Consider the following 13,429-nt stretch of genomic DNA (forward strand, 5'->3'; position numbering starts at 1 on the left):
TGGTGGAGTTCATTCTTTTGCGTATGTTCACACATGCAGATGTTTGTGTGTGTGTGTGTGTGTGTGCGCGCGCGCATGTGCACATGTATCTGCGCTGGTTCATGTGTGCATTAGGTGTTTTGCCCACCACTTTATATTTTGAGACAGGGTCTTTTGTTGAGCCTGAGTTCACTGATTCACCTGCCCTGGTTGACCAGCAAAGCCCCAGGGATCCTCCTACATCTGGCTCTGTAGCACTGGGATTAAACACAGTTATTGGTGTGCTATACCTGGCTTTTCCTTGTGGCTGCTGAGGATTGAACTCAGGTCCTCATGATTTCACAGCAAGCACTTTGCCGACTGAGCCAATTTCCCAATGCCTCTCTTCTTGCTTTTATTTCTTGACCCAAGTCTCTACTCTCTAGACACTGTGCCTTTTTTCTCGTTTGGAGGTGCCCGGGTTAAGCTCGTGAGAGACAGCCTCTGTAAATGTTTCTTCACTACCAGCATAACATTGTATATTCAAGTGGGAAAATGTAAGTAATGAATGACATTAAGGCCTTAGTTAAATTCAAAATGTAATTATTACAATTTTGTGAACAGATAAAAATTATGCTAAAACTGATTTCAATGAGAACTTATATTCCCACTTACTGCCCCAAATTTATGTATGCCTAAAAGGAAATATGAAAATTCATGATGGAAATTGTCATGAAATTTGGAGAGAAATATATCATTGCAAATGAAAAGAGAAACTCTTCTCTTAAAACTGTCTATCAAGCAAAGAATGCCAACCTTCTCTTGTACCGTCGGCTGAAAAGGTTGGATTTTTCCAGATCCTTGTAGAGACTGCCAAATGTTGCAAAATTCATCATCACCTTTTGCAGGTACCTAGTAAATAAACAAAAATTTATATAATATTAAAAACAAAACTATTTATTAAACTTATAGAATGATAAACAGGATACTTTCACTATTTAAACTTCCCAGTTCCCCTGCTCTGCAGCTGAGAGCAGTATTGCTAAAGCACTATATTGGAATGTAACTTGTCTTCATAAATATACGGTTCTAAATGATTTTATTGAAAAGTACTTAAGCCCAAGCCAACTATACCATAAAGATAATATATATAGGTGAACATATAAAGATCATGAGTTTGAGGTCAGCCTCAGCTATGCAGCAAGTATGAAGCCAACTTGGGCTTATGTGAGACCTGTCTCAAACATCCCTTCAAAGGATGATATAAAAATATCCCCACCAACAGGTTTATTTCTTGTTTTTTAATGTGCTAACCTATTAACTTACTCAACCTTACACCTAAAGCCTTTATTTAAAAACCTTCACCTTTGCTGGCCTATGGCTCATACCTAGAATCCCAGTATTTGGGAGGAGGTGGCAAGAACACAACCTCCAGGCCAAGCTGAGCTACCCAGGGAGAAACTGCTTAAAAACAAACAAATCTCCATCTTACACAGAAACAGCCTAATAACTTTAAAAACTAGATACAATATGCTAATGGCTTCATGAAGATTAAGACTGGAAAAACATACACCAAACTTAACACTGTGCCAGTAGAGATGGCGTCTGCCTTTAGGCCCAGCACTTGGGAGGTAGAAGTGGAGGCAGGCAGAGCTCTCTGACTTCAGCCTGATCTAGTCTATATAACAAGTTCCAGGCCAGCCATAGCTGCAAAGGAGACCCTGTTCAAAGCAAACAAACCCCCAAAGAAGAAAAACTCAATTGTGCTTACTTGTGTAATTGGAGAGAAATTTGCTTGTGTTTATTAACATTTAATTACCTCTTTTTTCAAACTGCTTTATAATAAACATATATCAGTTTTGCCAGGATAAATGATACATGACATTTATGCTAAAAAAATATGACTGAATCTAAGACTTGGAACCATGGAATTAAAACTGTCTCACAGACAATAACCTAGTTTTTATACTCAGAAAGATGAAAAACACAATCATGAAATGCATGGCAGGAATCTGGAACTTGCTTCTTGTTAGGTTTGCACAGGAGGGCCTCAATCTCATGTGGTGGAGGATGAGATTGTCAGATTCCCCTGCCTCCAATTCCCAAGTACTAGGATTATAGGTTTGTGTCACTATATCCAAACTTGAAATTTGTTTCTGATGAATATGACATAATAATCTCCCCATTATGGTTCAAATTTATTGTCACTCATAAGAGGTATCATAGGACATTTAGATGACATAAGAAATTTAAGTATTATCCTAGTCGGTTTTATGTCAATGAAAAAGACAGTCATTTGGGAAGAGGGACTTCAATTGGGAAAATGCCTGGAGGCAAATCTGCAGTACATTTTCCTGACTGGTGACTGATGTGAGAGGGCCCAGCTTAGCGTGGGCAGTAGCACCCGTGGGCTGGTGGTCCAGGGTGCTATAAGAAAGCAAACTGAGCTGGGCAGTGGTGGCACACGCCTTTAATCCCAGCACTTGGGAGGCTGAAGCAGGCAGATTTCTGTGAGTTCAAGGCTCTACAGAGCAAGCGCCAGGACAGGCTCTAAAACTACACAGAAACCCTGTTTCGAAAAACCAGGAAAAAAAAAGCAAACTGAGCTGGGCGGTGGTGGCACATTCTAGGACAGCCTGACCTGGTCTACAGAGTAAATTCTAAGCCGGGCGATGGTGGCGCACGCCTTTAATCCCAGCACTAGGGAGGCAGAGGCAGAGGCAGGCGATCTCTGTGAGTTCGAGACCAGCCTGGTCTACAGAGCTAGTTCCAGGATAGGCTCCAAAGCCACAGAGAAACCCTGTCTCGAAAAACATTTTATTTATTTTATTTTATTACATTTTATTAGAAATCCTAACTAAAACAAGTATCGATTACAAAATAAATACATTAAGAGAAAACAAACAAGAACATACTACTAATAGTACCAAGATATTCATTTTGTTTGTCTTTGATACAGGACCTCAGTATGTAGCTGTTCAGGAACAGCACGAGTGGTCAGGACAGCATCCTTCTTTAACCTTCAAAGTGCTGAGATTAAAGGTGTGTGTATCTAGTCTGGGGGTAGTGGTACACACCTTTATTCCAGCACTAGGAAGACAGAGGCAGATGGATTTGGATTTCTGAGTTCAAGGCCAGACTGTTCTACAGAACTAGCTCTAGGACAGCCAGGGCTACACAGAGAAACTCTGTCTCGGAAAAATAAAACAAAGCAAAAAATAAACAAAAGGTGTGTGGTGTGTGTGTTTTTATATCAGGATCTGTACCAATTTTTTTAAATCAAAAAAGAAAACTCAGTCAAGTGAAGCTTCCACTTAGGAGTTCTCTATGATTTCTGATTTGCAGAGAGCAAAGAGGAATCAAGAGTAAGAAACTTACTTGAGTAGGGACAAAAAGTGACTGAGGAGAATGGTTGAGGCCTCCCAAGTGCCCAGATGCAGTCGATGAGTTTGAGCTGCAGTAATTCACAGCAGGCTGTGGCTTCACAATGGCTGTCAACTTCTGATTTCCAGTTTCGGATCGGCTCCCATGAGAAAGGTTCACCAAGGCACTTGTTGGCAGTCGGTAACCCCTACCAGGTGAGCACCTATAATTAAAAGGTTAGTTTAGTGGTAGGTCTGGTTGTACATGCATATAATACTAGTGATTGACAGGAGAAAGCAGATCAGGGGTTCCAAGTCATCCTCAGATACACAAGTGGTTCAAGGCCACCTGTACTACAGAGTAAGACTTTGCCTCAAAAAATGGGGAAGAGGGGCTGGAGAGATGGCTCAGTGGTTAAGAGCACTGCCTGTTCTTCCAAAGGTCCTGATTTCAATTCCCAGCAACCACATGGTGGCTCACAACCATCTGTAATGAGGTCTGGAGCCCTCTTCTGGCCTACAGACATACACACAGACAGAATATTGTATACATAATAAATAAATATTTTTAAAAAATGGGGAAGAAAAGCAAAAGCAAAAAACAAAAAAAAAAAACTGAAAATGTAATTCAGGGTTGGACCCCTGCACTTGATAAAAGGAGGGAAAAAATCTTTTGTCAACTGTTTCAACTCTGCTACCTAGTACTATTCCTCTTTCAAAATACCATCTTCTTGCCGGGTGGTGGTGGCGCACGCCTTTAATCCCAGCACTTGGGAGGCAGAGGCAGGCGGATCTCTGTGAGTTCGAGGCCAGCCTGGTCTACAAGAGCTAGTTCCAGGACAGGAACCAAAAAGCTACAGAGAAACCTTGTCTTGAAAAAAAACAAAAACAAAAAATACAACAAAATACCATCTTCTTTTACTGAGGGACACTAAAAAAGTAGAGCTCTTTAATGCCTTTCAGGTTGCTACAAAATGTTTTCATGAGAACTGCACTTACTGCTGATTCTACATTATAAAAGCACTAACATGCAGATAATCTTTCACACAGCTCTCTACCAGGCGCCCTGAACTAGGACTAGGAGAAAAGACATGTGGGAAACAACAAACCAAGCCGGGCATGGTGGTACATGTCTGGAATCACAGCACCGGAGGCTGAGGCAGGGACAGCAGATGTACAAAATCAGCCCTGGCTCCATTTCAAACTTGAAACTAGTTTGCTAGATGAAACCTTTTGTCAAAGAATTACAAGAATAAAAAAGAAAACAAAACCCCAAACCTAAAACATACAGGTGTATTCTGACAGTGTACTGTCACATGGCTGTCTGTCAATCCTGCATTTGGAAGGAAGACCTTGAGTTTAAGGCCAACTTTGATCAAGACCTTGTCTCAAAACAAACACACATAGGAGAATACAAAAAGTCATGTAATATATATATATTAGATATAGATGCAGCTATTGTGCAAAGGGCAGTTATGACCAAACAGTTAAATAGAGATCCAAATTCTGTTGCCACATTTGAAGAGAAAAAATTGGAAGGTCTTAGAGGAAGAAGCATATTCAAGTTTTAAAACAATGAAAGTGTTGATGTGGGAGGTCTTTCTGTATATCTGTTGCTTTATTGGTTGATGAATAATACTGTTTCGGCCAGTGGTTTAGCAGAGTAAAGCCAGGCAGGAAATCTGAATAGAGATAGAGAGAGTAGGCAGAGTCAAGAAGATGCTACGTAGCTGTAGCCACCGAAGAAGAAGGAAGCCAGAACATTTCTGGTAGGCCACAGCCTTATGGCGATACACAGATGAATAGAAATGGGTTAATTTAAGGTGCAAGAGCTAGCTAGGAATAAGCCTGAGTCATCAGCCAAACAGTGTTGTAATTAATAAAGTTTCTGTTTGATTATTTGGGTCTGTGCATCCAGGAAATGAAAGTGCAGTCTCCGTTTACAAAGTTTTATATTATTATTGAGTGTGCACACGGGCACAAGGACAGAGCACAATGTTATGCAATTGGTTCTTTCCTTCCTTCACCTTTACTTGTATCCTGGGGATAGGACTCATTGTCAGGTTTGTGCAGCAACCACCTATACCTGCTGCATCATCTAGCTGGCCCAATAATGGCATCTTGTAGAAACCACTCAGTAGAGACTTAAGATTTTAATTATTTATTTTTTTTGTTTTTCAAGACAGAGTTTCTCTGTGGTCTTGGAGCTTATCCTGGAACTAGTTCTTGTAGACCAGGCTGGCCTCTAACTCACAGAGATCTGCCTGCCTCTGCCTCCTGAGTGCTGGGATTAAAGGCATGTGCCACCACCGCCTGGCTAGACTTTTATATCAGGAGGCTAAACAAGAGTAGCTTTAAAATTATAATTACTCACTAACTAAAACAGACACAAAGGAAATGAAATTCACGCCAGCTTCGCAGTTACATTTTAGAAAGAAAAGCTGGAAAAGGATCCTATTTCTTCCTCCCAATATTCTAGCAATCTTTATTACAAAGTCTCAGTGATAGATGCATCACTTTGCATTAGAGCTCCCTCAAAATGACACTATCCTCCATTTGTTCTGAAAGAAAAGCAACTCGACTCTATGGCTTTAAACCCGAAAACTTCCAATGGTTGCTTTTGCCCTTCAGAGTCAAGTTTCCTGTCTCCATTACTAGATTGCCATTTACTCCTCAAGCCACAGATTATATCTGGCTAAGCATCTACAACTCCACTCCATTAGACGATGAAGACTCACATGCCATGAACTCAGCGGGCTCTACTCCTCAGCCATTTAGCTAGAGCATGTTCTCTGTTGCAGGTCCAGCCTGTCCTCCCGAGCACTTTTCACTCTGCTCCTCCCTCGTCACCCAGTCAGCCACTACTCATGAGCTTGTCACATTTTAATTAACTAGATAGTCAGTTGCTGAATCTCCTTTGCTGAAATGAAAACTCCAGAGGCAGACAGAATGTCTTACTGTTATAACACGAGGATCAACTATGTTGTCAAACTGTGGGCAAACCCGCTTCACAGACACCAAGTCAAAGAGCCTGCAATGCATGTCTACTCACAAAGTACACTTATTATCTGGAATACAAACCTTATTGTTAAGCCTCCAGGAAATTCTTCATCAAATAATACTTCAAACAGCACGTCAGCTTCTCTACTAGCTGTTAAAGAGGAAGAGAGCTGTCAGACTGGTAACCAGACAACAAGAAGCCAGCAGGAAGTTCTTAAGAGGGCCCAGACACATTTGTTTATTTTAAAAGTTCACAAAAACATTTTAAATATGAACACCACAAATGCCTTAGAAGACTATCATGTGCTTATTCCCTGAAAGGTAACCACAACTTTTACCTTGGCAATTTAGTTTCCTATATATATCTTTACACTTTTACTATCTACGGACACATCTGAAATAATGTATAGTAGTGTTTTGAAAGTGCTAAAGCAATACACATATACATGCACACACACATATAAATACAAAAGGGAAAACACTGATGTAACACACTTGTGTTTGTTTTAAAATTATGAAATTCATTCCTGTTTCCTGAATATACCTCAGTATTTCTTGTATACAAGAAATGACTATACCATCGCTTATCTGTTTTCTCTGCTAATGAACATCTAGTTTTTAATTTTTGGTATTATAAAAATGCTATTATGAATATCACATAAATGTGTCCTTTATGTAGTAGGCTAATCCTTCCCTAGAAATGAAATTACTAGGTATTAGGATATGCATTTAAAATTTTTTGAATTGAAATTGGAATATGATAAATTTTACATATTTAAACTATGTATAATGTAATAAATTTACCATATATAATTAAAGAAGCCACAATAAATGGGACAATTATTCTCAAAGTCTTCTGTGTCATTTTGTAATGCACATTTTATTAATCAGAAAACTATTAAAACGCTGTCATTATAGATTAGTGCATATATCTAAAATTTTATTTAAGTAAGATCATATAGCTTATATTCTTTGTTGTTTGGCTTCTTTTAGCACAATTATTTTGAGAGCCATTCATTTTGAATGTATTGATTTCTTTTTGATTGCTGAGAAGCATCTCCTTACACAGCATTCAGTTTATTCATTCACTTACTGGCAAGCATTTGGATTTTTTTTATTTTTGGTCATCACATAAGGCTTAATGTAAATTCAAGTCTTATTTTCTCCTGGGTTGGTATCTAGGAATGGAATGACTGAGCCAGATAGTGTATATTCAAATTTTAATAACTTATCATAGCTGGTGAAATGATCTGATTATAACCTCCAGGCCCAAATGGTAGAAAGAGAGAATGATTGCCACAAATTATCTTCCGACCCTCCACACACACACTATGGCACCAAAGTGAGCATGCACACATCCCCCCCCTCTCTATCACACACACACACACACACACACACACACACACACACACACACACACACACTGACATATCTAGAGTAAAGAAAAAGAAACAAAAGAAAAAGAATTTATTGCAATACTTGCAATGCTAGCAGTTGGGAGACTGAGGCAGGAGGATGCTGAGTTTGAGATCAGCCTGTGCTACATTTTATGTTCCAGGACAGTCTTGGTTGCATAAGCAAGGCCATGTCACAAACAAAGGAAACAAACAAAACCAGACATGGTAGTGTACAAACAAATTCCAGCACTTGGGATGCGAATGGGCAAAAATCATGAGTTTGAGGTTAGCCTAGGCTATGAAGAGACTATGTTGAAAAATAAAAATACCACTCTTCAATTTAAAAAAATATTAAAGGACCTACCAAACTACTTTTCAAAGTGGCTGTATCCACATTCTCACTGACGTGTCTAGCCACTCCGCGGCACTGCTGCCACTTCCTTATTTTCTTTCTTTTCTCTTCTGAGGTAAAGGCTGCTGTAGCCCAGGTTGTCTTTGAACTCACCCTGGAGCCAGGGATGACCTTGAACTTCTGCAGCCTCTGTGTTTACCTGTGGTGCTAGAGACTGAACCCAGAGCATTACCGCATGCTAGGAATGCAATCTATCAACTGAGCTGCACCACAAGCCCCTTTTCATTTAAGTCAGTCTAGCTGGCTCCCACAAGTTGTCTTCTGACTTCCACATGTTCCCATACACAATATGCACCTGGGCAGTAAGCCACTAAGTTTCTCTACAGCTTCTGCCTCCAGGTTCCTACACGGTTTGAGTTCCTATCTTGGACTCCCTCAGTGGAGCACAACTTGGGATAAGTAAGCCAAATGAACCCCATCTTCCCCATGTCGCTTTTGATCATGGTGTTCATCAGAGCAATGGAAACCCTGAGACACTCAAGTTCTCATGACTTCTTGGGATGGGTCCTTATACTTATTAGCAAGCACTAACAGACTATCTCCTTATCTCTATTTTCTTATTTTTCAGACAAAGTCTCATCCTGTAGCCTAGACTGGCCTGGAATTCTCTATGTAGCCAAGGTTAGCCTTGGACTTGTAGTAATCCTACTGCTTCAGCTTCTCAAGTGCAGACCACCACCGGCTATGATCTAGTTGTATTCCTAAAGGCAAATTAATATGCAGAATCATCTAAAATTTTTTCACTGTAAACAACATAGTGTTTATTTAGAGAGATTTCTAGATTATCAGGCTTATTCAAACCTATAGATTATAATGCAAATAAAGGCAAAACTATGACTAAGATTGGTCAAGTTTCAGAGTGATGAAAATTTCCTTTTAGTTTCATAAAAATGTAAGTATGCCTCTAAGATCTTGTTTTAGTGTGATGTACATAAACCAAGTTACCAACAGCTCTTCTCAACGTCCCTCTACTCACCCACTTCTCAGATGACTATGTGAAAGAGAAAAAGAAAATTTTCTCTGGAAAGAAGTACCAAAAAAGTAAAAGCACTTAAAGCATACAAGGATTTAGCTTTTTCTCTGATGAGTTTTATGCTTAGATGCATATGACACACAAAACTATGTGCTACTTCACAACGTGAACGCAAATGAAGTCTTACCTCCTTTAATTCCAATGATGGTGCCCCGGAGGCCGACTGGCACTGAGAAGTTCTCTCTCACGTTCACGACACGATCAAACAGGCGGAACTCTGCATCCCGGTCAGGGATGACTCCATGCTGCTGCTCTAAGGGCTGAAAAGAAGAGAGCATGTGTTCTAAGGCAGAAAAGGCCTCGCCACATTGGAAACCTGCTTTTTGCGGAGGCATGGTCTCATGAGCCAAGTTTGAAAGCAAACGTCTCCTACAGCCTCAGCCATTCCCTAGAAGAACCAGCAGCCTCTGTCTCCTGAGTGTTGGGATGACAGGCAGGCTTGAGACAATGCTTGTTTCCTACACATCTTCAAAGCAACAACAGCCACTCTGGACTCCTCTACAGACACTTACTCTGTACAGCAGGTGGGGCTTCACTGTCACACGTACTTTCTTATTACTCTTTCTTTGCTGAAGAAGAAAAAAATACAAATAGAAAATTATAAAACCATTCACCAGTTCCACCATTTATGAATTTTACAAAGCCAAATAAAAATATTAATTTTACGAAAACCTAAGGTTTTGCACTTGCAGGAGTGAAATAAGATGAATACAGCCTAAAGTCTAAAATATAGTTATTTTAGGTATTATGTGTGGAGTTGGTTCTCTCCTTTAACTTTATAAAGAGCCCAGAGATCAAACTCGGGTCATTGGGTGGCAAGTGCTTTTATACTATGGGACAATGAATAGTCTTGTACCCTGTAAAGATCTGTCACTTGTATAGGTTTAATAACAGTAGCTAGGCAGGAAGTCTAGGTGGGGTGACCAGAATAGGAGAATTCTGGGAAGAGGAAAGGTTCAGTCTGCAGTCATCACCCAGATACAGAGAAAGCAAGATGAGAATGCCTGATAAAAGGTACAAAGCCACGTGGCTAACACAGACAAAAATTATGGGTTAATTTAAGATGTAAGAGATAGCTAAAAATATGCCTAAGCTATTGACCAAACAATGTTGTAATTAATATAGTTTCTGTGTTATTATTTGTGTCTGGGAAGCCAGGAAACAAATGGAGTCTCCGCTTACAGCTTTTTACCTGTTAAACCATCTTGCTGGCCCTATTTTTTGAAGTAGGGTTTCACTATGTAGACCTGGTTGTCCTGGAACCTGCTATGTAAACTAGGCTAATCTTGAACTAATTGATATCCACTTGCTTCTGCCTCCAAAATGTTAGTATTAAAGGTATAAGCCATGGCCCTAAATACTTATATAAGTTTTAAAGTAGAACATTCAAGTTATATTTAATTACTTTTATTTTTAAAATTTTTGTGTGCATGTGAGTACGTGTCATGGCCTAGAAATGGAGGAGGTGTGAGGACAACTTGAAGATGTCAGTATGGCAGTACTCTTTCACCATGTGGGTCCTGGGGCTTAAAACTCAGTTTACTGGACTTAATGACAAGCCCGTCTACCCAGTGAGCTAGCTCACTGACCCCAGTTAACTGTTTTGATGTATAAAACAGAAAAATTCAAAGTTAGGAGTATATGTGGATTATTATTTTAGACCACTCAAGTGCAGCAGTGAGAAGGGGATATCAAGTTAACTTCACAGCAGGAGTACGTGAGCGGGTCTAGAAAAAGTCCCCTGCCCAGTGCTGGTGGCCGAGTTCATGTCCTTAGTGGTGCTAGGGGAGCATTCTACCTGGAGCTGTAGCCCAGTCTTGCTGTGAGTACATCTAATGTGTAACTCTGCCCAACCCAAGAAATAAGCTTATTATATAAACCATAAGAAATTTACTTTTGGCCGGGCGGTGGTGGTGCACACCTTTAATCCCAGACTTGGGAGGCAGAGGCAAGCGGATCTCTGTGAGTTCGAGACCAGCCTGGTCTACAAGAGCTAGTTTCAGGACAGGCTCCAAAACCACAGAGAAACCCTATCTCAAAAAACCAAAACCAAACAAAAAAAAAAAAAGAAATTTACTTTTGCCATGTGTTGGCGCAAGCCTTTAATCCCAGCACTTATGAGGTGGAGGCAGAGGCAGGCAGATTTCTGTGAGTTTGAGGCCAGTCTAGTCTACAAGAGCTAGTTCCAGGACAGCTAAGGTAGTTAAACAGAGAGATCTTATCTTGAAAACAAACAAAGAAACAAACAAACCCCTTACTTTTAATACAGAAGATTTTATATATTATGTATAAAATGTTCTGCCTGCATGCCAGAAGAGGGCACCAGAGTTCATTATGGATGGTTGAGAGTCACCACGTGGGTGCTGGGAACTGAACTCAGAACCTGTGGAAGAGCAGCCAGTGCTCTTAAACTTTGAGCCATCTCTCCAGCCTGGAAGATTATATTTTGTTTTGAACTTTATATAATACATTTTTTTTTAAAAAAAAAGAATTATAAAGAATAGTCAAGGAAAGTTTTTTTTGAGGTAAGGTTTTACTGTGTAACTGGGTATCCTCAAATTAATGATGATCACCCTGCCTCAGCCTTCTGAGTACTGGGACTACAGGCACCAATCACCATGCTATGCTAAGGAAGATTGATCTATAAAAACATTATCTGGGGCGTGTGAAGGCTTGCTCAAGTCTTAACCTTAGACCAAGTGACTCAGAACCAGGTAGTTGCTTTTTTGTTTTTGCTGCAATAGACTGGAATTTATTCTGTTGGTTTAAAAGAAAATATAAACCAAAACAATCAATCAATATTACCAAACCCCCTCCCCCCAAACATTGAGAGGAAAGTGGAAGGAAGAAAAGGAATGGATTTCTAGGATACAATAATTGTTAAATAAAGTCTTTTCTTTCTAACTTTGATAAAAAAGATTTTCACTCCCAAGGTCACAAGATAGACTAAGCCGCTAACAAGGCCAGCACTTCCAGTCTTAAGGCAGGAGGGAGCAAGTAAAGATGGAAAGCCTGTGCTAGCAGAGCAGGCTAGGCAGGGAGGAGCTGCAGCGAGCCGTAGGGAGCTAGCCATAACTGTTTTGCTCCCAGGTTTCTGGCCAGACTTACACTTTGTGGTCACATCTGGCCATGAAGGAGCCTGGGAAATATACACAGGTGAAAACTTGGACTTTGTTACAGAACAAATAAAAAATAGGTTGGTTTGGGATATGAAACAGTGAGGAACCCCATCTGCTCCTGTGGTCCCCAGTCATACACATCCCTATCTCTATGTGTGCAGAACACTTTACTTCTCATAACCACGTGTTCCCTTTGACAAACTCCTGAACCCAGACCTGACCTGACACTCACACCTCTTGCAGTCAAGTTTACAGGAATCTCTAAAGGTCTAGTTACCTATAATTCTGGACAACTTAAGGCCAAACTAACTCATTTCATACTGACAGAAAAGAAAGATCCTTAGACGGTCTTTCTTAATGTATCATATTGTGTATAAGTATATGTAATTTTGCTTTTTTAAAAAATATTTATTTATTTATTATGTGTACAGCATTCCTTCCATGTGTGCCCGCAAGCCAGAAGGGGGCGCCAGGTCTCATTATAGATGGCTGTGAGCCACCATATGGTTGCTGGGAATTGAACTCAGGACCTCTGGAAGAGCAGTCAGTGCTCTTAACCACTGAGTCATCTCTCCAGCCCTGTAATTTTGCTTTTAAACTTTTTTTTATCTTTTTTTAAAACTCTTTAAACTTTTAAATATTTTTTAAATTTAAGAATAAATGAATAAAAACTTTTCTAAGTGATGGAAAAAAAATAAGAACGGTTCCTGGCCAAGAATAGTTACATGGAAGCGTGTCACTATCTTGCATGGCTTTGAGCTTTAGAGTGTAGTTTCTTACATCACCCATTACAGTCCTGTCAGAACTTCAGAGGAAGCACAGTGCAGCCTTAAGCTTAGGGAATGAGACATTGCTCTAATTCTCTGTATCTCAGAACCAAACAGACCCAGCTTCTTTCTTTTCCTTTCAACAGGGCCTTGCTATTTTAGCCATGGCCTGCCTGGAACTTGCTAAGGATGGGCTGGGTTGTACATTTATGGCGATTTTCCTGTAGCCACCTCCCCAGTGCTGGGACTGCAGGTGTGCACCACCACACTTGGCTTTTCAGAACCAGCACTTAACTAGATTCCATGGTGATTTACTTGTACCTTAAAGTTTAAGAACCACTGCTCATGAGTGAAACCAGAATGTTTAAAAATGTTCTTTCA

General features: G+C 40.1%; 1 protein-coding gene across 2 annotated transcripts in view; it reads right to left on the reverse strand.

Annotated features, from left to right (window-relative positions):
- Positions 1–13,429, reverse strand: part of Xrn1 (5'-3' exoribonuclease 1) — a 101,973-nt gene that overhangs the window by 24,331 nt on the left and 64,213 nt on the right. For both annotated transcript variants that reach the window (XM_075964967.1, XM_075964968.1), the window contains exons 28-32: positions 9,675–9,731; positions 9,290–9,422; positions 6,402–6,471; positions 3,337–3,544; positions 775–870 (exon numbers count right to left, since the gene is read on the reverse strand). In XM_075964967.1, coding sequence (XP_075821082.1) covers positions 775–870; positions 3,337–3,544; positions 6,402–6,471; positions 9,290–9,422; positions 9,675–9,731 — 564 coding nt within the window. The remainder of the gene's footprint in view (positions 1–774; positions 871–3,336; positions 3,545–6,401; positions 6,472–9,289; positions 9,423–9,674; positions 9,732–13,429) is intronic.

Source organism: Microtus pennsylvanicus, chromosome 3 (assembly GCF_037038515.1).
Source record: "Microtus pennsylvanicus isolate mMicPen1 chromosome 3, mMicPen1.hap1, whole genome shotgun sequence".
NCBI lineage: Eukaryota > Metazoa > Chordata > Mammalia > Rodentia > Cricetidae > Microtus > Microtus pennsylvanicus.